Source organism: Glycine soja, chromosome 20 (genome assembly GCF_004193775.1).
Source record: "Glycine soja cultivar W05 chromosome 20, ASM419377v2, whole genome shotgun sequence".
NCBI lineage: Eukaryota > Viridiplantae > Streptophyta > Magnoliopsida > Fabales > Fabaceae > Glycine > Glycine soja.
The window spans coordinates 41,818,226-41,844,488 of NC_041021.1; the positions used below are offsets into that span (position 1 = coordinate 41,818,226).

Consider the following 26,263-nt stretch of genomic DNA (forward strand, 5'->3'; position numbering starts at 1 on the left):
CTATTATGAAAATCAATCAATTTTCAGCTCATAGCATGATAAGATGGGTGCCTCCGAGGCATGGATTTATGAGTTTAAATGTTGATGGAGCTTGGTTTGCCCATGATCCCAAAGCTGCAAGCGGAGGGATTCTGAGAGATCATGTGAAGGACAATTTCAAGGAGCTTTTGCATGCGGATCTGAATTATGGGTCATTTTTCATGGGATTAATTTGGCTAGGGAGCACGGGTTTTCATCCTTGGAAATCCACTCAGATTCAAAAGATGTTATTCGTATGGTTAAAGGCTTAAAGGATTTGCATGTCAGGGATAAGTGTACTGTGGATGCAACTAAGGCATGCATTGTGCCTCTTATGAATGTCCATTTTGTTCATGTGTTTAGAGTCCGTAATAAGGTGGCTGACCATTTGTTAAGTATGGTTTGTCCTTAGATCATGGTTTAGTTTCTTTTGTGGAGATACATTTGTTTGCAGTATTTGCTATCCGAGCTGAGTTTCAAAGCTTGGTGAAATTGTGATGTTTGTTCTTGTTTTTTGGGCGTTTGCCCCTTTAATGCAGAAAAAGAAAACTATTTTTTTTTTTTACGAATTGTTATATGTTTTGTTATACATGTATCCCATCTCAAAAAATAAAAGAAAATTTAAATTAATATGATCTAATTAAATTTAAATTTAATTGGATTCAGTTAAAAATTAAGTTAAATCAAACTTAATATAAACACTTACAATCCTATTAACTGTTGTCCAAGAATTAAAAGATAATTTTTTATAGGAAAATATAATTTTACGCATCCTATATAAAAAATACTTTTTATTTCCTTAATAAGAATCATATTAAAAGTATTGGTTAGTATTCATCAATTCTTATATAACATGACAATTAACACATTGGTTAAGAATTTTTTTATTTATTATTAAGATACACAATATTATGTTTCTTATAATTTTTTTATATTCTCATATTATAATAAATATTTTTTTCTTGTTAATTATTTAGTCAATATCTCAAGCACATTAACAAGATCCATGCATAATATAGGACAATGATATTTGTAAAGAAAGAAGTGTTCATATTACAGAATGTTATTACTTCTTAACACATTAAAGTGCCGACGCTCTTCCTTTTTATAAACACCTATCATGATCATTTAATGCGGCCACAACTATCATGTGATAAGGGGAATTTGATGCTTTTATGAGTTTCTATCACTGCGCACTAAACCAGAAAAAACCACTCTGCAAGCAGTGAGAATAAACAAATATATAATATACAATAACTAGTCCCGAAAGAAAATACTAAGAAATATGAAGAAAAGAGAGAAAAGAAAATAAGAAATGATGCGTTACAGTAGTGAAAAAAGAGAGAGAGGCAACATAATTTGAGGATATCCGTTTTATTTTTACTAAGTTGTCCAAGGGAGTGTTGTGTTTGTTTTATACTTTCATGGAATCCTTTAGATTCCTAACCTAGAGTTGAAAATATATTTTCATATCTAAATAAGGTAATCAAAATAATATATTTTTAGACATAACTTATTATTTCCAAAAATTTATATTATGTATATTTTTGTACATATTTCTATTTTTATATAAAGGGTGAGGACATGAGAATGTTAAAAATAATAATTTCTAATTTTTCTCTAATTCTAACTCAATTATTTGTTTAATACTTTTGTTTTTAAATTAAAACAAATCTAATAACATTCACATGCACTGCTGTTATTTTTATTGTATTTTTACGTATTTTTTATTTATCCTTTTATCTTTCTCCCTAGTACATCCATATTTTTTTTTTTACTTTACTTTCTATCTATTTCCTTTCCATTTTTTTTTAAAAAAATATTTTCAGGCTATTTATTTTCTATCTATAAGTAAATGTGGCAATAGGAATGAATAGAAGAGGGGTGGGGTGGGGTGGGGTCGGGGAGAGAAACTCGGTTCTCCCGCCTATCCAATTCTTGAATCCGCTAACCCCAACTCCTTCTTCCCTCATTTTTTCATTTTTCATTTTTCACACACAACACAACACTTTCGCATGTTTTGTTGATGTTTCCTCTCTCGCTCTCTGCAAACAATAATGGACACGCCAGATAGGAGCAAGATCAACACCCCTCTTTCCCAATTTGAGGTTTTCCTTCCTTCTTTGCATGCGCTTTCACCACTATTTCTTTATTCTTACTTTTCCTTTTTTAGGTTAAAAACGTTTTTTTTTTTTTAATTCATGCTCAAGTGCTTGTAAAACTCTCAGCTTCTGTGTTGTAGATCACTCCCCAACTTCAATTATTCAACCGCTTTTGTATTTCTAACCAATTTGGGGATTTTCTTTTTCTTTTTTTTTTGTTCGCTTGCTTTTGAGTATATGCCAGTAAAGAAAGCTAATTTTCTAACCCCAGATTCGACTGCTTCTGAAGTTTAAATTGTTTTTTTTCCTCTTCTTCTTCTTCCAAATCTGTTAAAAAAAAGTCCCATTTTGCCATTTTGGTCTTCATTTTAAGGGTTTTTCTTTTCTCCCTCTAAATCTTCTGCTTTGTGGTCAACGGTCAGTTCTCCTGTAGGTTTTGTGCTTGAAAATTTTCAGGTTTTCATTTTTGCCGTCATGCATCTATAACCTGCATTTTTTTTTTAAGTTATAATGAAAGCAATCCCTTTGTGATACGGTTTGTTAACCGATTAATTTGTAAACTATTTTCTGATTTGCCCTTGTCTTTCTTAATGCAAAATTAGATGAACTTTAATCAAGTTCCATGCATAAAATTTTCTTTTACTTCACCAGTTTGGCCGTATTTTTATGCAGGATTCGCCTGTGTTTAAGTATATCAGTAATCTATCTCCTATAGAGCCCGTTAAATCTGTTCACGTTACTCAGACATTCAACTCATATAGCTTTTCATCCCCTCCATCTGTTTTCACATCACCCCATGGCAACTGTCACAAGGAATCCAGATTCCTCAGGAGGTACCAGTGAAATCTTCTTCTTCTTTTTCCTGTTTATTGTTTTTGATGATTGTAACATTGGTCTCTATAGAATTGTAGATGTTTCAGTGACATGTTTTTGTATTGTTAATTTTTTAGGCATAACCTTTTGGAGACATCCAAACCTAAGGTTTCGTCTGAAGATGTAAATAATGTTTATTCATGTGAAGAGACTCCTGCAGATTCAGCTCAAGCATGTCATGAATCAAGTGAGCAACAGGAAAATACTGCTCAAAAGATTTCCGTTGCAGATGCCTCAATTGAGCCATGTAATGAAAATAAAAACCCAAATATCTCAATTGAGCTTCCACAAGTCTTAAAATATAATTTGGGTAGCCCAGGGTATGAACCTCTACTCTATGGTGATGAGGCTAATTCTCTTTTGGAATTGCCTGGCAATGGCAAGCCAGCATCAGATGTTGCTTCTGTTCCAGAAGGCTCTGAAAAAGATTCAATTGAGGGTGAAATGCATCTTCCGGGATTATGTCAGATTGAGGAGGCAAAAGTTGAAGGCCAAGATTGTGGTGTGGATAGTTTGATTACTGAAGCCTCTGATCTGTTAATGTTTAGTCCCCCAGAAGCTTTTAAGGGTTTAAATAAACAATTAAATCCTTCAATTGAGCTTAGCAATATTATGACTGTGATACCACAATTTGCCACCAATGATGGTCAACAAATGCACATTGGTAATGCAGTTGCTTCTGGTTCAGAACATGAAATTGAAGATCATCCTTCTGAATCAGCAGCTGCCACAGGCACAAGTCAGAGACAGGACAATCTTGGCAATCTTGCTTTGGTGACTAGCAATCCAAGTGAAAAGATGGATAATAAGGTAGGAACATGAAGTCTGTTTGACTTGCAGTGAATTGTGGGTATCAGAGCTTTTCATGATTTCTAGTTTACTTTCATATACACTATAACATGCTTAATTATACTTGTAACTTATTCCTGCATTGTTTATATATGAAACTTATAATTCTAGGATAATGCTGTATGACTGTGGGTTGTTGTCAATCATTACTTTGAAAGCACATTGTATAAAAAATTGTATCATTATTATGATTTTTTTCTGCATTTTGCATTCCCTAACAAATTTCATAGCAGAGTGTCACACAAATGTTTATAAATTTGTGATGAGACTTGAATATTTTTCTTTATCTCTACTTGTGTCATTGTGTTTACCATTGAACACATCAATCAATCTAAAAAGTACTTTTGTCTTTGTATTTAGCTTGTTTATGTGACACACCGTGGTATACGGAGACGCTGTCTAGATTTTGAAATGGCCAGTGTGCAAAGGAGGAACCCAGCTGATAATTCAAACACCAACTCAAGTACAGCAAAATCTGAGGAGAGGAATGTTAGTAATGAAAAGCAACTGCTTCCCACAAAACACAGTGGGGATTCACGGAGATGTGTTTTGCCAGGAATTGGTTTGCACTTGAATGCACTTGCAAGCTTAAAGGATTGCAAAAACATAAAAATTGACACATTGTCATCTGGAAGGCAACCTAATCTGCTCAGCTCTCCTTCATCTGTGCAACTCTCTCCAAGCCAAGAACATCAACTATCATTGGTACCTGCATCAGTGGAAAGAGATTTGGAGCCATTGGAGAATGAGGTTCAGCCTGGTGAAGATTGTACCCAGTCATTGGTATTGGTTCAGATGGCTGGTGAAGATTTCCAGCAGAATAGTCCGAAAAAGAAAAGGCAAGTACAATTGCTGATTATCTATTCTGCTTGATAATCTTCATTCCATTACATTTTAGCTTTTCCTTTCTTCGTTAGCCTAACTAAGCTGGATTTGCAGGCGCAAGTTGGAACCAGCTGGGGAAGGGGAGTCTTGCAAGCGTTGTAATTGTAAGAAATCAAAATGTTTGAAGCTGTAAGTTTAAAGAAACACTCCCCTTTTGTTTTGGGTTGGAATACTATCATATGTTGCAATGGCCTTTGATTTTTATAGTTTCTTTTACTAAACTGTTTTATTGTCTTTATGATTTCTTTTTTCGGAAAACAAGGAGTTTACTGTATCTACTTTTCTTCATGAAGTTATGAATTCTGGTTGTTGAAGATGTAAATGTAGACTGTCACTGAAGACTTATTTGTTGAATCAATTAAGTCAGGTAGATATGCATTTGCACTTAGAAATATAGTGTGCAACATTGCAATCCACTCAGCAAGGCATGCTGAACATTGCCTCATAAGCCTTTTTTCCGTGTTAAATCTAATCTGTAATCACTCAAGTGACTTCTTAGGACTTGGGAAGTATTAACAGCCTAAATTGGAGGGATAATAAGTTGTTAAAAGGATTAGTCGGTGTGCATACATACAATGATTGTTCTAGGAACTGCTATATATAATGGTCAGTCCTGGCAATTCGTGACTATGAATATTAACTGCTAGCTGGTAGTTAACTTGAAAATCTTGGTTATGGGATTTGGGAAGCTCCTTGTCGGTCCTGTCGTATAAAGACTGGCTAGAACATTTAAGGATTGACCTGGTTGATTTGGTTATGTGTTATGTAAATAATTTTGCCTTTGCGTAAGTGGTCAGGCTTTTAAATTGGGCTTCACCTGCCTCTTGAAATACAGAAATGCAACAGATAAACATTTAGCTGAGGAGTTGATCTGGTTTTGGGGAAGGAAAGTTCTTACAGATGACATCTGAGTCAAATGATTTTGAAATATTTTCTTTTGAATTAAAAATGTACATTTACTAAGTTTAGTCATCAAGGAAGGATAATTTTATTAGTAACTTTTTTGTGTTTGAGCTTATGTTGGTGCTGGTATGATTTTCCATAGCCATTTCCATCATGTTTAGTTTAAATTATAAATCTAGTTTAATGTGTAATCTCATGATATTCTCATATAATGTTATTTGGAAATATCCTTCAACCAGTCCCTTTGACTAAACCTTGAAAACAATGTCAGCTAAATTTTGTATACTCTAAATTTAAGATCACTTGCACCAAGTGAATTGGTGTTGGTTATCCATGTTATATTAGTCTTGCTTATGACTTATGAGGTACATGAATCTTCTCAATTTCCTTCAGCTTTGTGCATAATTTGTTCTCATACATGAAATCTTGAGAATAAATAAGGCTTTATTATCTTTTTAATTAATCTTTTTACCAGTTATTGTGAGTGCTTTGCTGCTGGAGTCTACTGCATAGAACCTTGTGCATGCCGCGATTGCTTCAATAAACCTATTCATGTTGAGACTGTTCTTCAAACTCGCCAGCAGATTGAGTCTCGTAATCCACTTGCATTTGCTCCTAAAGTCATACGAAGTTCTGATTCTGTATCTGAAATTGGGGTCAGCAAATTAATATTTAACTTTATTTTTCACTTTCTAATTTAAACCATGTTTTTTCATATATTAATTCTTTTTTTCTTGCAGGATGACCTTAACAAAACTCCAGCCTCAGCACGACACAAAAGAGGATGTAATTGCAAGAAATCAAGCTGCCTAAAGAAATATTGTGAATGCTATCAGGTTTTCTCCCCGCTCTTATATCATGCATGCCTCCAATTTCTCTTTTAACTTCATTTACAAACATTTTTTTATTTTTTTTGAAGGGTGGTGTTGGTTGCTCCGTAAGCTGTAGATGTGAAGGATGCAAGAACACATATGGTAGAAAGGATGGTAAGTCTCTGTCTTTTTAAAACCACCAACTTTGCTTTTTAAATCCCTATTTTCTATGTTACCCTTCTGAAAATTGTTTGCTGTTAGAGGGGACATTTTATTTATGGCAATTTCTATTCTATGTTCAGGTTCTGTTCCTTCTGGATTAGAAGCCGAACCTGAAGAAGAAACAGAAGCATGCGAAAAGGGTGTGGTGGAAAATGCTTCATGGAAAACTGAAACTCAGAATACCGAAGACCATCCCGACCAATCTCTTGCTACAACACCATTACCGCTTTCCAGGTTTAATATGCTGTGTTTTGGTCAGCTGAGATGATAAAATTAATGCCCATTATTGATCTTGGTTCATTTTATGTAACAGATCATTGCTTCCATTATCCTTTTCATCAAAGGGTAAGCCACCAAGATCTTTTGTTACTACCATCTCCAGTTCTGGATTGTTTGTGAGCCAAAAGCTTGGGAAATCAAATGCTCCGCGGTCTCAACATCAACCCAAATGTGTAAAGCCTTTGCAAACTGTTCCAGATGATGACTCTCCTGTCACCTGCATCAAAACTTCTTCTCCCAACGGCAAGAGGATCTCCTCTCCTAATTGTGACGTGGGATCATCACCTACTACTCGCAGAGGTGGGAGGAAGTTGATATTACAATCTATCTCTTCATTTCCTTCTCTCACCCCTCACCATTAGAATGAAGATCTTCTTCTTCGGCTTAAGTTAGCCTACCCCCACCCCTCTTCCCTTGGTTCACGTTTTCAGTTTGTTGCAGTTGGAGCTGTATGCTTAGGGTGAATGTACATGATTGAGTTTCGTTTTACTTTCGTAATATGTTTGTTCCGTTCATTTCATAATGTACAACTTCAGTTCAGTTGTATAATATCTATCTTAACTGATGGTTATCATCACTCCTAAGAGTACTTGGAGAATGATTTGTTATCAAGTCCCCATTAGTCATGTTGGACTATTCCTTTTTAATGTGTTACATGAAGTAAATGTGGTTGGTGCTGTGGAATTTAATGATGCTACGTTGGCAGTGAAATCGATCAAATTAAGCATATAATAGCTTTTCAATTAAAATTTCCTTTGTATTGGTAAATATTGCTCCTTCAGGGGAATAAAGTAGTTCCGAAATTTGTGAAAGATGGCATGTTACTAGCAACTTAGCGCCACTTAATTGCTTGACTAGAGGTTACTTTGAGTAACCGCTAATCATTCTTAATTGCTTTTCTAATCAAGTAGTATTTTTTTCCTAGACGAATCAATGACTTGAGAAAAGACATCGGTTTCAGCTATAAGGAAGGATATGGGCGAGGTAAGAGGATACCTGAGACCATAATCCAATGACTTCTACTTCTTCATGACCACGATGAATAGGAGTAATAATAATAATAATCTTTAAAATACATTATTTTTTTATCACCTAATAAGAAAGTGTGAATGCTTCCTTTTCTGTTCGGTTTCATCAACAAAAATAATAAAAATGTAAGTAAATATAGGGGGAACACAAAATTACTCCCGTTCCTTTCCCTTGTTTACGTCCAAGAACAACGAGAGAACGAAAAACTAAATAAATACAACTTTTCATCTGTGCTTATTAAATAGGGAATAATCTTGATTTTCCTTCATTTCTAAACTCAGCAAAGTTGAAGGCATGGATAAATATTCAATATAAAGAAAATATTAGTTCATTCAACAAATATAATAGCTCGCTAGCTAGAGCATTTTGTCTTCCTCCTTTAAAGTTTAATTGGGACGTTCCGAAAATTCATTTAAATTTTAAATTATGATTTTTTTAGTTTTAATTTAATAAATTTCTAAAGGCTTTTATGTAATTACTTATATGTGAAAATACGTACAAGAAAAATGATTAATTCATCCACATATTATAAATTTTGTACCAACTCTTCATTTTTACCCTCACCCCTAACTCCCATCAACCCCTTGCATTGCACTGTCGTCCTCGTCTCCCATTGCCATCGCTACCCCCACCTCCACCTATTCTCAAAGTTGAAACCAGACCCTGCAACTTCATTTATAGTTTGACAAGACTAAGTTAGTTTATAGTTTATTTGATTACTTTGTTTGACCAAATAAGTATTTAATAAACTAACTTACTTCACTTGCTTATAACTTATATAGCGTGTTTGAGGTGGTGGTGTGCTGAAGGAAAATCGATCTCAATTTCACGATGAATAGGATGCAATTCATTGTTATTGTGGAAAAACTCCAATTTTTAATTACGTGGTTTTAATAGAGCCACCACATTTTAAAAGTTTTCCAAATGTTATATAATTTTCTTCAACTAGTTTAATTGTAACTTATAGATTATTAGTTTTTCCAACTTGCTTGTGGCTTATTAGCATATTACTTTTTTTTTTGCTATATTTATTCTTAATAGTTTAATACATTTTTACTTTTACCTTTTTTTTAATATTAGGTTAAAATTTCTTTTCACCTCTTCACCTAAAAGTTTCTTTTCATTATCATCTTATACCCAGAGCCTAGAGATTGACATTAATGTCTATTTCGTTAAAGTCTTTTTTTTATTATTATTATGTGTTCTTATTTGACTTATCATCCCTGCACTCCTTATTAGTATTGTTTTAGGGATATACCTTTCATTTCATTTTTTCAAAAGTTTTAAACTATTTGATGATCTCAAATGAACACTATTTGGTGGTTCTCTTAGTAAAGTAGATGAGTTTTAATTAAGATGATTATTTTTTTATTGTAAAATTTAATTTGTTTCTTTTCTTTCATTAATATTTTACTTCGCATTGATATCCAATACTTTTTATATGTTTGTGATAACTATTTTTTTTATATCATCATAAATATTTTTCACACTCTTTGATTATATATATCTACAATTGAATACGTATATAAGATTAATATTTACTTCAATATTGACATGAAACCTAAGTTTTCATGCTTGTTATCCCATTCTTCCATCATCAGGCTAACCCTAATAAATTTTTAATATTTTAAACATATATATTAATTTACTTTTATCACCATTAAGAATAGTTTTGCCTTAAATATTAAAGAAAACTATATTTTTCACATTTCAATTATATTTACCCTATTTCTTAAAAAAAAAATATTTTCCCTACAATGCATAATATATACGTGTTAACCATTTTTATTCTTTAATTCAAAGTAGTAGCACTGTAACTCATCAAATTATAAGAGTTCAACTCAACTATCGATGAACCTTACCCAGTTACCCTACACATCGAAAATTTATTTCATGCTACACTTTTAGACAACCAAAGTAAAGTATTATCAGTACCACAAATAGAAAATGGAAAAGATAATGATACGCGTTAGCTGTTAGCACGTGAGGTGGTGATGAAAATAAATGGAAACATTGAGTCCCTTTTTGTTGTTAATTCATTCCTTTACAGTGTATGCCATTAATTTTTTAATACATGATAGAAAATGTTAGCATCATCGTCCCCAACATCCCCCTCCACTCTTTTCCCCTTTCCCCGAACTTTTAGCACGACAAATGCCCTGATGAATTGGCCAAGTAGATTTGATTTTGATGAGTTTATGGGAACTTTTCAGAATCTGAGGGAGGGAGATGGAGTGACCACGCCTAGCACAACTAGTAAGAAACGAAAAAATAATATGATTTACATCTTTTTATGAAATAGCTAGGGATGGGACCATTGCGTCACCTTTCTATAATTCAAAGACAAATTGCACCTCTATATGGTTGGTGGGGGGGTTGTGTTAGCTAGTAAGTGAGTGTGAATTAAGAGAGCTAGGTAGATAAAGCTTTCCATGAGAAAATCAACATATATTATCTGTGTGTGTGGACTAATATGTACACGTCTCATTCATCTTTTTTTCACGACCAATAATGTTGGAGAGAGGGGGAAGAGTGGAGAAAAATCACATCATGTGGGTCGGTAATAATGATGTACAACCTCTGCAAGTGCTGTCTTAAAAGAATGGTAGGTTTGTTTGGGAGTAACATCTTAAAGAAAGAAAGAAGAGTGCTAGTATCAAATTTGTCTACTTTGCTCTCCATCCTCCAACCTATAGGAAGCCTATATGTTACATTGTTACTAATTAATTAATGTTAGCTTGTGTAGGAAATGAAGAGTTTAAATTTGTAAGTTTTATAACTTAAATAAATTAAAGTGATATCAACTATTTATCTAATTTATTCACCAAAATTTTTTTATTTATCTAAGTTTGGAAGGAAAGTAAGAGGAAAGAATAGCTCCCTCATATATATATATATATATATATATATATATATATATATATATATATATATATATATATATATAATGCTATTATAAAATTATTAAAACTTAACTTGTTGGTTTTTCTAATTAACAATTTATTTTAGAAGAATTAAATATGAAAAATATAAAAGAGTTCAAGAACAAGAATGGACAAATAATTGTTTTTCTTAGATATATATTTGATTGAAAAAGGAAAGGGATTATCTTAACCTTTTTGAGGGTTAAAAAAGGTAGAAGTCATCATAAACATGTTTTAAATTGTTGATATAATTCGATGATCCATGTTGACTTAGTGATAAAAGAATTTGAATAATTTGCATAAAATTTTAGGTTCAAATCTCATTATCTCTATCATGCACTCTAAATAAAAGTTATATCATCTCAATCTTATAACACACGTTTAGAATATGTATGTAATTTAATAACTAATAATTATTTAAATGGTATAATATAATTTAATTATTCGCAGACTCAAAATGAATTATTTCCTTTCTTTAACTTATCTCCCAAATTGATACAAAGAAAACTTCCTTTCGTTCTTTTCATTAATTCATTTAAGGGTGACGTAAGAAACTGTAAAAATATTTCAAACAAGTCAATGAGCTAGTGATATTTTCCTGTCCCCATTCTACCATTCATCCTAATCTAAATAAAAGACCTATTAATAATAAAAAATATATTTTTAAATAAAATTTTATTATTATTTAAAATTAATTATACTTCATAAAAAAATAATATATATTTTTCTGCAAAAATAAGAATACTACTTTTTCTGCAAAAATATTAAAAATTAAAAATCTAACGAGCCATGTGAATAGTTTGCCCCACACTTGTGCATGATTGTAAATAAAAAATAGTATATTTACACATTATTTTTCTTTGTTTTTCTTCACCTATATGATAATTATCTCTCGTATTTACAAATATTGTAGTATATATGCAATGTATGAATATAACTTATCAGAAATAAAGACACTAGGTCAAGATCCGCGTAGATAATTGCGTGTGTCATTCATTAAATTAACGATGTTTATCAAAGGACACATGGGGGGTGCCCACCTGTATTACGCTAGCAGAAAAATCACATGCAAAATGTTTGACTGTTCAAATCTCATCCCCAAAATAATTCAGTTTTTACATGTTATTTTTTTATAAAAAAATTTGGATTATTTGTGTGAGACTTTATCTTGAAAGACAAAACATCATACTTTATGTTTCATGATCATTTAAATATTAAATACTTAAAAAACATGACTTAATTAATAAAATATTCTTTTGTATAATAAAAATATATAATTTTTAAATGTTTCATTATATTTATATTGATTAAAATTTAAGTATTAGTAAAATAAATTAAGACAATTAAAAGCATATTTTAATTCAATAACTAATTAAGAAAGATATGAAACTAATTTCACATGTGTCACACAATGCAAAATACATACCTATGTGAGAAGAGAAGTTTGTAAAGAAATAATTTCAATTTTAAAATGATAATTTAATTTTATATTTAGAGATAGAAATAGGATTGTGTTCTATAACAATGTGTCTATTTCATTTTTTTCCTTAAAAATTCGAATTGTTATAATAAAGGGAATAAGATTTCTCATATATATGCAAATTGAAAATTAAGATGACTGAATTTATTTTTCTCCTCTCACCATTAATTTTTTCACATCTTTTGTTATAACTTATTGTCTTCGTTTATAACAAATAAAATAGCTAATATAAAGGGGATATTAAAAACAATATAAGAGATTAAAATGAAGTACATTTTTATATATAAAAAATATGTATAATTTTTTAAAAACAAATTATGGAAGAAGGACCAGATCACCCACACTCGTCCCCTCTAAATCCGTCTATGTAAATAAACCTTTTTATGTACATGTGTTTAGTGCATGTCTATTTTCTAGCGTGCTTATATAAAACACGAATAACAAGATTATATATATAAATGAAAGTAACTCTGAATATTTGCTGAATAGAATGTTAAAATTATAGAAGGTATACAAAATAGGATAAACGTTGACCTTTGAAAAGTTACGATTTCCACCTGTTTTTTAATCGTCTGTCTTAACTATAATATACTTCATTTTTTTACTAATCATATTAATTTTAAATTGATTTATGTACCCAAAAGAAATATATTTGAAATTGATTTGGTTGATTTAGTAGCCTTCGTCGCGATACACAAAATATTTTCATTTAAAATGTTGATATTTGATCTTATTTAATTTCTAAACGACTAAAAATATTTATCATCGTAGACTCTAAAGTCAAACCCTCCTTAATATATAATATATCTTTTATTTATTTTTGTATTGTTTTGGGGGTTTAGTTCTCTAATTGCATTTATAATGATTTTAAATTCTGCCAAATCTCAATAATAATTGACGGCAAAAGGTTGGCTACCCCTCACCCCAATTGACCCACCACCAATAGTAGTACATTAGTACTTCCTTAAAGACACCTTCACTTTCTAACCAAACACCTTTTGGCTAGTATTATCTTGCGTGATCAAGTTCAATATTACTAATTAGGGAAGGATCTAATTATTAATTATTAATAATACACAATTAGGAATATATTTTATCTTGGAATATAAGTCAGAGTATTACGTGCTCCTATATAAACTTTGAAATTGAATATGTAATATTATACTACTCTACATATTATCTCAGTCATTTTCCGTGTGAAAGTGACATTACCTGTGCATGATGGAAAGGAGTAAGTATATAAAACAAGATAACTTTTTAATTAAATTACAAATATGATATTTGATTTGATGTGCTCTCCTTTTTTCTCACAATACGGCCCATATTGTCGGTTTTGTATGAAGTTTATGCACGAAGGTGGGGATGCTCGAACCAAGTTAACAATTATTCTATACTTTTAACAAAATCCAATTGAAGATGCATAAAACAGTAATCAATTTATAATTCTGTAATTTGTAGTACTCAACGGTACAGAAATTTAAAATTTTAATTTCCATTTACTTTTCAAACCCATATCATTAAAGACTTATGTTGTAATCACTTTGTTTTTAATCTGTTATCTTCAAAGGTCCGCTCATTGATTGAAAATAAGTGATTTTTAGCTGAACAAAAGAAATAATTTAAATTCCTCTATAAGAATTAAGATATAAACCTTCATAGTAAGAGTTAAATTACGATAACTATATTTATATTTAGTTGAATTGATTTATTTTTTTTATTCTTTACTCCATGTATTGGATGCTTTAACTTAAGTGATTAAATAAATTGTTAATATAAAAAAAAGTGGTCAGAAAACTCATTATAAATTTGGTCAAAAGCTTAAGAAAATGTTAATTTTATGACCACAAGATTTTTTTTTATCACTGCTTTTAATAAAGTAAAACATATCAGTAGTAAAAAATTATAAAAGATAGTAGTATTAAAAACCCAAATCATATAATAAATATTATGTATTTTAAATATTTTTTAATCTCTCTTCATCATGATATTATGTATTTTATATCAACAACTATTATACACAGGTAGTAGTAATGTGTAGTAGTAATGTATGTCTCTTAGTGAAGTGATTAAGAATTTAAATTTTAATTAATAATTAAGTATAAAATAAAACGAAAAAAATATTAATTTTATGTTTGCTTGTAATCTCCAACCAAGATTATTCACAGCTTTCAATGGAATTACTTCATATTGATATTGATATTGTAGCTAAAGAAAAAATATTGCCTAATTTATTATATTATGTGTTTCTCTCTTTTTATTTTAAAAAATTGATTTATATACATTGACACTATCAAATAAACAGTTTCCTTAAAAAAAAAAAAAAATCAAATCAACAGTTATACATTCTGATAGAGAGGACAATTCACGGGTAGAAAAAGCACGAGAGAGTGGAGGGGAAAAAAGGAAGCGAGAAACGCGGGTAGAAAAAATAAAGGGTAAGTAAGGGTAGGTTAGTCATTTCAGTTTCCTCATTTAACTTATAATTTGAAAATAACGATGAAAGACAGGGAAAAACCTGAGGAATACGTTTCTGTTCCACAAACAATCAAAAAATAATTTACGTTTGACTGGAATATTATTATAGGATTTAAGTGCATAATCCCATAATTACTGTGGTCTGGCGAATTCACATTGCCCACAGATTCCCTATTTCAAAACAAGAAGAAGAAAGGAAATTGCCAAAAACCAAAATCCAGTAACTCTTTCTTTTTTCTTGTGTTGCCTTCTCTCTCTCTGAAAACTTGTCCTTTTTACAGTTAAGGACTCAGTGGAGTGTCAGAACCTGCATGCCCAGAATATAATGCCCATCTCCTAGAGAGAGAGAAAGTGCGACTTTGTGCCTTACAGACGTAGAGAGAGAAAATGGGGTAAGGTGTTCAGTGTTCTGTTTCTACCACATCTTCATACGAGGTTCTCACTCCCATTGCCAGATTCCATGTTTTTGGGGTGTGAGGGATGTGAAATGGATTAAAGTTCGGTGCTTTTTGTAGTTTTCTGGGTGCCCATTTGCATAGTTTTGTGTTTTCGTCTCATTTGTGTGGTCGGTGGAGTTGGGGTAGTTCATCAAGTTCGTTTCACTTGGCAAGTTCTTGATCTCGTAGGTGTTTCTGTAATTTTGCTGAGCTTATCCGTTGTTGTTTTTATCATGACATAACCCACGAGCGTGCAATGTCTTTGCTTCCTTTTGATGTCACTCACTGTTTGTTGCTTTTCCGTGTCTGTAGCCTCTTTTTTCTCTCTCTCCATGTTTGCTTCATCATGTCGTGGATACCATGGTTTAGTGGAAACAAATTTGATCAGTGATTATTTTGTGTTTGATTCTACCAAAGCTTGTGGTAAAGATTTTTTCTGCGGATTAACTGGTGCTTTTTGGTCATTTGGTGTACGAGTTTTTCTGTTCATCTTCAGGATCTGTTGGTTTGTTCTGCTAATTCCGTCCCCCAAAAAATGTAGAAAAATGAGATTTTTTTGGAATGCTTAGAAAAATGAGATTGTTGTTTAATGAATGTTCCGTATGTTCTTGGATTTGGAGAATGATGTTCTACAGTATTTAGGAGCGGGGTGTTACCACTGATTTTACTGTTCACCTGTTATTTAAAACTCTTTTTGGTATTTATTTATTTGTTTTTGACAGTTGACGTGATTTTGAATTGGGGGCGTTGCTGGAGCAAGAAATTTAATAAACAACGAGGTTTTTGAGGTGTACCCAATTGAGCAGGTAATACAAGTAAAACATCCTTGTGGAAAGTGTATCCAATTTTCTTATAGATTAAACCGTAGAAGTAAAGTGGGACTTCATGAATATGAGCTATTCTTGTTCAATTAACTTTGTGATCATTTATTTGATGTCAGGTAAAATAAGAGGAGAAACGGACCTAAAGAGTCTGAAATTAGATCAACATTGGTGGTGGAATCTATAGTCTGGTCTGGATCCCATATCAAGCTTTTGCAAATTCAATCCAGCTTTACTGCTGTTCTTTGCTGGAGTTATGGGAACCTTGTTACATTCTGAGTCAAGGCGCTTATACTCTTGGTGGTGGGACAGCCACATTAGCCCAAAGAATTCAAAATGGCTCCAGGAGAACCTTACAGGTTTGCCTTTTTCCTCTATATCTTCAATTCAACGTCTACCATTGTGCTAGAAGAATCTGAATATATTTCTTAGCAGACTTTTTTCATAGAAAAATTGTAAACGTGTAAATTTCCATTTTGTTTTAGAAAACATTTGCTGGAACTGAGAATTTGAGATCACAATGGTGGTCCTACATTTCATTTTGCCATGCACACTAACCTGTGGCTCATTTTTCTTAAGAAAATTTTCATCAAAATACAGTGATTTACACTAACAAAATTCATAAAAATCCATGGTTCAGTAATCTTTAAGTGGTGTTATTAAGTGTTTATACTTTATGCAGACATGGATGCCAAAGTAAAAGCAATGATCAAGCTTATTGAAGAGGATGCAGACTCATTTGCAAGGAGGGCAGAGATGTACTATAAGAAGCGGCCAGAACTCATGAAATTAGTTGAGGAATTCTACCGAGCATATCGTGCATTAGCAGAGAGGTATGATCATGCGACAGGGGAGCTACGCCAGGCCCATAAAACCATGGCAGAAGCATTTCCCAACTTGCTGACTGATGATTCACCATGTAGTTCTTCAGGCACTGGACCTGAGCCACACACACCAGAAATGCCACATGGCTCACATCCAATTCGTGCATTATTGGACTCAGTTGACCTACAGAAAGATGCCTTTGGGTTTTCTTCAATCCAAAATACTTTAAAAATGAATGGAGAGAGTTTAGAAGAATCTGCAAATGGTCTAAGTCGAAAGGGTCTAAAGCAGCTAAATGAAATTTTTGGGTTCTCTCAATTATCAGCTGAAAAACAGAATGCGAAGGCCCAGATTCATGCTGATTCTGAGCATGCACAGAAAGCTGAAAGTGAAGTTCAAACCTTAAAGAAAGCACTGGAAGATATACAGTCTGACAAGGATTCTATCTTTCTTCAATATCAGAAGAGTTTGGAGAAGTTATGTGAAATAGAAAGAGAGCTAAATGAGGCCCAAAAAGATGCTGGAGGCCTTGATGAACGAGCAAGCAAAGCTGAAATCGAAATCAAAGTACTGAAAGAAGCCTTAGCAGAGCTTAAATATGAGAAGGATGCCGGTCTACTTCAGTACAAGCAGTGTGTGGAAAGGATAGCTAGTCTGGAGACTACGTTGTCTCTGGCCCAGATGGATGCAAAGGGAAATGATGAAAGGGCTGCTAAAGCGGAAACTGAAGCTAAAAATCTCAGAAAAGAACTTGCCACATTGGAGGCTGAGAAGGATGCTGCTCATCTTCAATATAAACAATGTCTTGAAAAGATATCTGTTTTGGAGGCTAAGATCACCCATGCTGAGGAGAATTCCAGGAAATTAAATGAGCAAATTGAAAGAACAGAGCTAGAAGTTAAATCATTGAAGAAAAATATTGCTGAGCTGAATGGAGAGAAAGAATCTGTAACTGTCTTGTACAAGCAGTGCTTGCAGAAAATATCTACTTTGGAGAGTGAAATTTTGCTTGCCCAAGAAATTTCTGAACGACTAAATAGAGAAATTGAGATTGGGGCTGAAAAACTAAAGACTGCTGAAAAACATTCTGATATGTTGGAGACATCAAATCGATCTCTTCAGCTAGAGGCTGATGTTCTATTGCAGAAGATTTCTTTGAAAGATGAAAAGCTTTTAGAGAAGCATACCGAGTTAGAGAGACTGCAGACTGTGATGCATGAGGAGCAGTCTCGTTTTCTTCAAATCGAGTCTACTCTGCATACTCTACAGAAGTCATACTCTCAATCACAAGAGGAGCAAAGATCTCTTGCTTTGGAACTTAAACATGGCCTTCAGCTATTGGAGGACTTACAGCTTTCCAAACAAGGTTTTAGGGAAGAAATGCAACAGATTGTGGAAGAAAACAGGACTTTGCATGAACTTAACTTCTCTTCCACTAGGTTATTAAAAAATCAGCAAACGGAAATTTCAGAGCTGAAGATGATCAAAGAGAAACTTGAACGAGAGTTTGCTGTAAAAGTTGAAGAAAGTAATCTCCTCCAACGGGAATCTCATCAAATAAAGGATGAAATCCAGGGCTTGAATAATAGATATCAGGCTATACTGGAAGAACTAGGTTCTGTAGGTTTGAATCCTAAATCTTTTGCACTATCTGTGAAGGATTTACAGAAGGAGAACACAACGCTAAAGGAGGCATGCAAAATGGAGCGAGATGAGAAAGAAGCTCTGCGTGAAAAGTCGAAGGATATAGATAAGCTTTTGAGCGAAAATGCCTTTATGGGATCTTCCCTGTCAAATTTGAATAATGAGCTGGGTGGATTAAGGGATACAGTGAAGAAATTTCAAGAATCCTGTGGTGTTCTGCAGGAAGAAAAATCCATTCTTGTCGCTGAAAAATCATCTTTACTTTCTCAGTTACAAATTATCACTGAAAGTATGCAGAATCTATTGGAAAAGAATACCTTGCTGGAGAAGTCCCTTTCTGATGCAAAAATTGAGCTTGAAGGTTTAAGGGCTAAATCAAGTAGCTTGGAAGAATTTTGCAATTTACTGAATAATGAAAAGCACAATCTTCTGAATGAAAGAAGTGTCCTGGTATCTCAATTGGAGAGTGTTGAAGCAAAACTAGGTAATCTGGAAAAAAGGTTTACAAAGTTAGAAGAAAAATATTCTGATATGGAGAAAGACAAAGAAAGCCGAGTCAGTCAAGTAGAAGAACTCCATTCTTTGCTTTTGACCCAAAAAGAAAAGCATGCTAATCAAAAACATTCAAGTGAAGCCCGGATGGCCAATTTGGAGAATATTGTTCTTCGGTTACAGGAAGAACGCCGGTTGGGGAAGATAGAATTTGAAGAAGAACTTGATAAAGCTGTTAATGCTCAGGTTGAGATGTTTATTTTGCAAAAGTGTGTTGAAGACTTGGAGCAGAAGAACATGGGTTTATTAATTGAATGTCAAAAACACGTGGAGGCATCAAAATTTTCTGATGAAGTTATCTCTGAGTTGGAGAGTGAAAACCTTATGCAACAGATGGAGCTAGAGTTCTTGTTAGACGAAATCAGAAAGTTTAAAATGGGGATTCATCAAGTGCTTGCAGCTCTTCAGGTTGATTCAGGTGGGGGGCATGGCAAAGGGATCAAGCAAGAGGAAATGCCTATATCGCATATTTTGAATAATATTGAGGGCTTGAAAGGCTCTCTTGTGAAAACCCAAGAGGAGAAGCTGCAACTACTTGTAGAAAATTCTGTCCTCCTAACTGTACTTTCGCAACAAGAATTTGAGGGAGAAGAACTGGTGTCAGAGAAAAGGATCCTAGAGCAAGAGTTTGAAAATACAAGAGAGCAGCATGCAATGTTGCAGAAGGTTAAGCTTGAACTTCTGGAGATGAACAGGCAACTTAGGTCTGAAGTGACCAAGGGAGAAGAAAAGGAGAGTGAATTACGGTCCAAATTGGAAGCCCTTCATGTGGAGTTGATAGATTTGCAAAGAACCAATCTAGTGTTTGAGGAAGAAAACTGTAAGTTAGTTGAGGAGAAAAATTTACTACTTGGGAGTGTTTTGGAGCTCAAAGATGCAAAGTCTGCTGCTGAACAAGAGAATAGTGTAATCCTCCATGAGGCACTGGCTCTAAAAAACCTTAGTTTGGTTTATGAGTGCTTTTTCACTGAGAAGGTCTTGGAACAACGTGCACTTGCTGAACATCTCAGTGGTCTTCACTCTGTGAACAATGACCTTAAACGGGAGCTTGGTCTGTTAAGGGAGAAGTTTGAAGTGAAAGAAGCTCAGAATGTTTATTGGAAGGAGTCAGTTGAGAGGATGGACAAAGATCTGCATGAAGCCAAATCTGAAAATAACCATTTAAATTGTCAGGTTGAAAGTTCAGAGCATCTTCTTGTGAAGAAGAATGCAGAACTGTTAGAAATGGAGGAAAGGCTAAAGGCTGCAGAAATGTTGAGTGCAGAGTTTTGCAGAGATATTGAGAAATTGAAGATGGGAAAACAACAATCAAGACTGATCAATGAAAATCTTGAAAGGCAGATTCTTGAACTATCAGAAGGTTGCATGAGTCACAAAAAAGAAATTGAGCATCTTAACGAAGCAAACAGAAGTTTACTGTCAGAGATGAGATCCTTACGTCAAGAAGTTGAACAACAGAGGGCTAGGGAGGAAACATTGAGTTCAGAGCTTCTGGATAAAACAAACGAATTTGAACTTTGGGAGGCTGAGGCTGCTACATTCTATTTTGATCTTCAGATTTCGTCCATTAGTGAAGCATTATTGGAAAACAAGGTCACCGAGCTTACTGGAGTATGCATGAGACTTGAAGATGAAAGTGATGCAAAAAGCTTGGAGATTAAACAGATGACAGAAAGAGTCTGTCTACTGGAAAGTGAAATTGGAGGACTGAAAGGGCAGTTATCTGCATATAATCCAGTCATTAGTTCATTGAAAGAGGATTTTGCTTCTTTAGAACACACTGCCCTAGTTCGGATAAACAAAATGCCTGTTGAATGCAATCAAGAACAAAAGGTAATATTCCATTGACTTGTTATCCTGTACTTCAGTTTTGTTCTTTATTCTGTCTTATTAAATGAGGCAATGAGCATATGCAGGAAATATGAATTCTACTTATCCTTGTTTATCATGAATGTTTGTTTGTCCAGGATGCAGTAATTGAAACTTGTCTCCATGAAAATGGCTATCAAAGTTCAAGAGATAACAAAAGCACTTTGATACCAGATGGGGTTTCAGATTTGCTGAGTGTGAAGGCAAGGATTAGAGCGGTTGAAAAATCAATGGTGGAAGAAATCAAGAAGCTTGTGAAGGAAGACAATTTAACCACTAAAGCTAATCCAGGAGCTCTGACAAAGGCAACAAATGTGGAAGTTTCACCCTATGTGGAGAATTGCAACAGAAAAGAAGACAAGGTACCCAAGGATGAGAGCACACATGATGTCAACTCGTGGAGAACAAAAACTGAAAATGGGTCATTGATGAAAGATATTCCACTTGATCACATCTCAGACAATTCAGCCTCCAAAAGTTGCAGGAGAGAAAATAGTGGTACTGATGATCAGATGCTTGAATTATGGGAAACTGCCGAGCAAGATTGCTTTGCTAGTTCCATGATTAGTGAAGCAATGAAACAAAGTTCTGTTCCAACAGAGGATGTTATTGCATACCATCAGTCAGATCATTCAGGTAAATTCCAAAATACCTCTTCAGAATTGGATGTGGAAAAGGAATTGGGTGTTGACAGGCTTCAGTTGTCGAGAAGTATAAAAGAGAGAACTCAAGATGGCAAGAGGAGAAAGATACTGGAGAGGCTTTCTTCTGATGCGCAGAAACTGACCATTCTGAAGACAGCTGTGCAAGATTTGAAACAGAAAATGGAGACGAAGAGAAGCAAGAAGGGAGTCGACACTGAATATGAAACAGTCAAAAGACAAATAGACGAAGTTGAGGGAGCTGTTGTCAAATTAGTAGATACTAATGATCAACTGACAAAGGATCTTGAAGAGAGCGCCCCATCTCTAAACAGGCAGACTTCAGCCGAGTTGGAAAAGAGTAGACACATCCAGAGAAAAAGAGTAACCGAGCAGGCGCGAAAAGGTTCTGAACAGATAGGAAGGTTGCAGTTTGAGGTGCAGAACATCCAATACACTTTGCTGAAATTGGCTGATGAAAAGAGCAAAGGGAAGAGCAGATTCACTGGAAAAACAGTGGTCTTGCTTAAGGACTTTATTCACAGTGGCAAGAGAAGTAGCAAAAAGCGCAACAAGGGGTTCTGTGGATGCTCAAGGCCTTCAACTAATGAGGACTAAGTGAGAAAATTTAGAATCATTTTGTTGTAAGTACCTTCTTTAATTGGTATGTGTCTAATCTTAGCATAATAATTTTAATTTTAGCTGTTAAAGATGCTGTTAGGCTTTATCTGATCACAGTAACTTATGTCAGATTTGTATGTTCTAGCTTTCAGAGGACATGTACTGAGCGACATTTTCGCTAAGGAGTTGCGCTGTCATGTTTGACAATGTTTAAGCTATGAAAGCACAGAGCAGAGAATAAAGCTTTTCACCCTTTCTTCAACATTTAATGTCTAGTGGGATAAATAGTTTTTTTCACTTTAAGGCAATCTAAATCAAGTTTTCACGGACTTATTCATGCTGACTGATTGAATCTTTATTAAAACGTTCACATTTTATCTTAATTACTTATGACATAGCCAGTGGTATTCACAAGAGAATAATCCCAATTTGGGTTTAAGTAGCCCTACTTTAGGGTTTATTTATTTATTTTTTAATTGTGAAGTCATGCATACAATTATGCAGTATTGTGATATCTAATGTGGGAACAAGCAATGTTAGGACTTTGGAAGGGGAAAAGTTTTTTTATTTATGAAATTCATGATTCTCTAGAATAATGAATAAAATTTGTTTGGTTGACCATTGAGAATCTTTAGATTAATTTTTTAGGAATAAAAAAGTTATGCATATTTTTATTGATTATTTTAATTATTTATCATATTATATAATTTAATAAAAATAATATGATATTTTTAGGGTGTTGTTAGGTGCACTCAGCATTATTGTTGGTGCACTCAGCACTTAAGGTGAAATGACGAAAATACTCTTGATCCGTAAGCTATTTAAGTCGAATCACCGTAAAAGGCTTACGGATCAATTTGATCCATAAGCCTTTTACGGATCAACGTGATCCGTATCAACCTTACGGATCAACTTGATCCGTACGATTTAAGGATCACCCTCACACTCACTCATCACAAATGCGAAAAAAGTGTAGGGACAGTTTTGGTATTTTAAAAAATGTTGGGTGCATCAGTAATAATGCTAGGTGCACCTAGCAACACCCATATTTTTAATGTAGAAAAAGAAAAATTAAACTGGAAAAAGTAAGATTGTTACTTTTCTCATGAATTTTTTTTAAAGAAATTGATTAAAAAATATTTTCGAGAAACATTATTTCTTGAGGAATATTTTTTAAAATTATATCAAACATGAGAAATTAAATATTTTAGCTTATAATTTCTAAAAAAAATAAAAAATATTTCTCTCCTCTCAAATTTTACCTTATTAAAAAAGAGAATAAAGATGTAGGCAATATTCTATGATTATTCATTAGTTACCTTTTACCTAGATTCCTTTTCCAGCGCATGGCTTATAAATCCAAGAATCATTTAGCAAGCTTATTTTACCCTGATTCCTTAAAATTAACTGCGTAAAGCTTCTTTTCTTAGTGGACATTATAAGAATTGTCTACAGAATGTTGCAGTTGCACAAGTTCGTAACTCATGCAGACCAATATTAATGGACTTTGTATTTGATAAATATAAATATAATAATGCAAATACTAAATATAATAGCATTTTTAGGCTATTTATTTATTATTGAAATAACAATATTGAAGGTAGGATTTGAATCCTATTTTGCGGTTGCACCAACGAGGAGAGAAAAACACAGGATTTAAGTGGAATTCACTTTTAGTTTTTTTTCTTTGATGTAGGTGTTGCTGCTAGAGAAATACAAGGTAGTTCAAGATAGGATATAGTAATCAGTGTGGTTTTTCAATTAGAAATAATATTTAGATTAATTTATTTTATATTTTAAATAACATAATTAATTTTTTAAGGGAGCATTTTAAATAATGTAGCTGTTTCTTAAAAATCAAACGAATCGGTACCTAAAGTTGGGAATTCTAGTTAGGCATATTCATCAGGCAGTTTGATTTTGTTTTTAAGACAAACTCATCTGAAAAAAAAAAATAACAATTACAATTTAGTTTGGTTTGATTTGAATGTAATATTAAATATGAACCAAATAAAAAAAATATTTGGATCAGTTTAGCGATTTAAAAAAAAATAATTTATTTTTGTATAACTTCAAAAATTATATTGTAATTTGATAATTAACAAAATAAATTGATCAATACAATGTACACTTAATAACTAATTGAATCATGATCTACCTTTTGTTTTTTTGGTGTAAATCATTATGTACCTTTCAAAATGACATTTAATAACTATAAACAATGGAGCAACAAAAGATCACACGTGATCATTATTAAATTACAAACAGCATAAAAAAAAAAAGAAGTACGCTGCAAATCATTCATAGTAAATTAATTGTCAATGTAAAAAAACCATAAAAACATCTAGCTTAGTTTATTAAACAATATGTGCGAGGTTTTGTAAACTCTTGATATTTGAATTTGAATCTTATGAAAAAAATATCAAAAACTTATAAACTACCCAACACATAAAACCGAAATTAAGTTATATCTTAGGACAATGAGATTATATATTTGAGATAAAAAAAAAAATCAATGAAATTATTATGTGTTGTTTGGTTTAATTTTCACACTAGGAATTGCAAACAAAGACAAATCTCAACAGAAAAAAGTGATTTTTTTAATCTATTTGTCTTATCAATTTACATTTTTTGATCGATTTAGTGATTTAAAATGATTTAGTTCGATTTTAAACACTCTTAATTCTAATTTGGTCAATATGTTGTGCATATAATTGAATATTTCAAATGATTAAAGTCTCACATTGGATGATTTTACATGTTTTCATGCCTTTATAAATTATCCTTTACTTGATTTATATTATAATTCCAGATCAATTCGTGGTTCGTAGTTTTGGTCTAAACAAAAACAAACTTCTCTATTCCAGTCAAGGTGAAACTATGTCGACTATGGCTCCCAATGGACGTGGCTTGTAAACAGTGTAGCCTTTTTAAAGGAGCACTTTAGTTTTAAATTAAAATTACATACACTCACACATGATTTTCGTTATTAGTCAGTTTGTAGGCACTTCCACAATTAATAATTCCATCCCGCAAATAAATTGGAACAACTAGAACCTATTAATTCATAGTAAATAATGGCGGCTAGCAACTATATTGTAATTTAGTGCATAGTTTTTCTTGATCCCTCCCTACTCCAAGCATACCATTCCTCCACGTTAATTCCTTTATGTATTAATTTTTCAGTGCATAATAAGTAGGCCAAAGCTCAAAGCTTCTTCCCAAGCAACATACTCTATCTTGATGGAGGGAGCTGCTATATGTTCTACAGCAGACGCCAGAGAAGAGGGTGTTGATTTGACCCAAATCTCTCTTCGACCCATAGTCTTGATGATCTTGATGATCTCATGTTGTGGACCACTGATGAAAAAGTTGCAAAGCATTGCACTTGGGAACCTTACACTAGCAAAGAGGGTGGCATCAACTTCATCCATAATATAGCAAGCAAAGCTCCATGGTTCAGAGCAATTTGCATCAATAATCGTGCAATTGGGTGTATTGATTTGTTCTCATCTGAGAGCCAGGGATTGCAACACATGCTGTGAAACAAGTGGTTAAAGCTGCATTCAGCGAGTTTCCACACTTGGAGAGGCTTCAGGCTTTAGTCGATGTGGAAAATGTGGCTTCTCAGAGGGTGCTGGAGAAGGCTGGTTTTCAAAGGGAGGGTGTTCTCAGGAAGTATGTGGTGATTAAAGGAAAAAGTAGAGATATGATTACGTTCAGTGTTCTTCCCAACGATCCTCTAAGTTGATTTGTTCTAAGCATGTCAACTTGGTAGATTTGGAATGTGTAGATGAATTGAATATTTGCATATATGCTACAAACCAGAATATGATCTTATGCTAGTTTGCACATTTCGACTATAATAGCGTAGTTGATTTTGAAGACGACATGATATCTTTCAAGTTAGTGTAATGAAATGTTAAATTAATGATCAGTTCAAAAGTAATTATAATTTCAAATCGCCAAATTACAGTGTAAAATTGGTAAAACTCTGCTTAG

The 26,263-nt window shown here is 33.1% G+C and overlaps 2 protein-coding genes and 1 pseudogene across 7 annotated transcripts; all 3 read left to right on the forward strand.

The window, feature by feature from the left end:
* Nucleotides 1-1,910: 1,910 nt before the first annotated feature.
* LOC114403893 (protein tesmin/TSO1-like CXC 3) lies at nucleotides 1,911-7,654 on the forward strand. Its single transcript, XM_028367117.1, has 10 exons — nucleotides 1,911-2,126; nucleotides 2,793-2,953; nucleotides 3,071-3,803; nucleotides 4,203-4,681; nucleotides 4,782-4,856; nucleotides 6,106-6,286; nucleotides 6,371-6,466; nucleotides 6,550-6,616; nucleotides 6,745-6,898; nucleotides 6,978-7,654. The coding sequence occupies exons 1-10, from the start codon at nucleotides 2,076-2,078 to the stop codon at nucleotides 7,303-7,305; spliced, it is 2,325 nt and encodes a 774-aa protein (XP_028222918.1). The 5' UTR covers nucleotides 1,911-2,075; the 3' UTR covers nucleotides 7,306-7,654.
* A 7,338-nt stretch (nucleotides 7,655-14,992) lies between these two features.
* Nucleotides 14,993-22,525, forward strand: LOC114403892 (protein NETWORKED 1A-like). 6 transcript variants are annotated; one of them, XM_028367115.1, is made up of 6 exons: nucleotides 14,993-15,473; nucleotides 16,011-16,094; nucleotides 16,229-16,468; nucleotides 16,792-20,963; nucleotides 21,098-22,304; nucleotides 22,407-22,525. In XM_028367115.1, the coding sequence occupies exons 3-5, from the start codon at nucleotides 16,366-16,368 to the stop codon at nucleotides 22,256-22,258; spliced, it is 5,436 nt and encodes a 1,811-aa protein (XP_028222916.1). In that variant the 5' UTR covers nucleotides 14,993-15,473; nucleotides 16,011-16,094; nucleotides 16,229-16,365; the 3' UTR covers nucleotides 22,259-22,304; nucleotides 22,407-22,525. The 6 variants fall into 6 exon arrangements, with proteins under 6 accessions (XP_028222916.1, XP_028222917.1, XP_028222912.1 ...); XM_028367116.1 differs by having other exon boundaries at nucleotides 21,098-22,284; XM_028367111.1 differs by having other exon boundaries at nucleotides 21,098-22,525.
* A 2,876-nt stretch (nucleotides 22,526-25,401) lies between these two features.
* Nucleotides 25,402-26,157, forward strand: LOC114403902 (annotated as a pseudogene).
* The last annotated feature ends 106 nt before the right edge of the window (nucleotides 26,158-26,263 follow it).

What these genes read in the sequence shown, in the direction of transcription:
- LOC114403893 (XM_028367117.1), top strand. Translation starts at nt 2,076, where the DNA reads ATGGACACGCCAGATAGGAGCAAGATCAACACCCCTCTTTCCCAATTT. An exon ending in AATATTGTGAATGCTATCAG is followed by an intron (nt 6,467 to 6,549) that starts GTTTTCTCCCCG and finishes TTTTTTTTGAAG; the next exon opens with GGTGGTGTTGGTTGCTCCGT. An exon ending in CACATATGGTAGAAAGGATG is followed by an intron (nt 6,617 to 6,744) that starts GTAAGTCTCTGT and finishes TTCTATGTTCAG; the next exon opens with GTTCTGTTCCTTCTGGATTA.
- LOC114403892 (XM_028367111.1), top strand. Translation starts at nt 16,366, where the DNA reads ATGGGAACCTTGTTACATTCTGAGTCAAGGCGCTTATACTCTTGGTGG. An exon ending in GCTCCAGGAGAACCTTACAG is followed by an intron (nt 16,469 to 16,791) that starts GTTTGCCTTTTT and finishes TACTTTATGCAG; the next exon opens with ACATGGATGCCAAAGTAAAA. An exon ending in AATGCAATCAAGAACAAAAG is followed by an intron (nt 20,964 to 21,097) that starts GTAATATTCCAT and finishes TTGTTTGTCCAG; the next exon opens with GATGCAGTAATTGAAACTTG.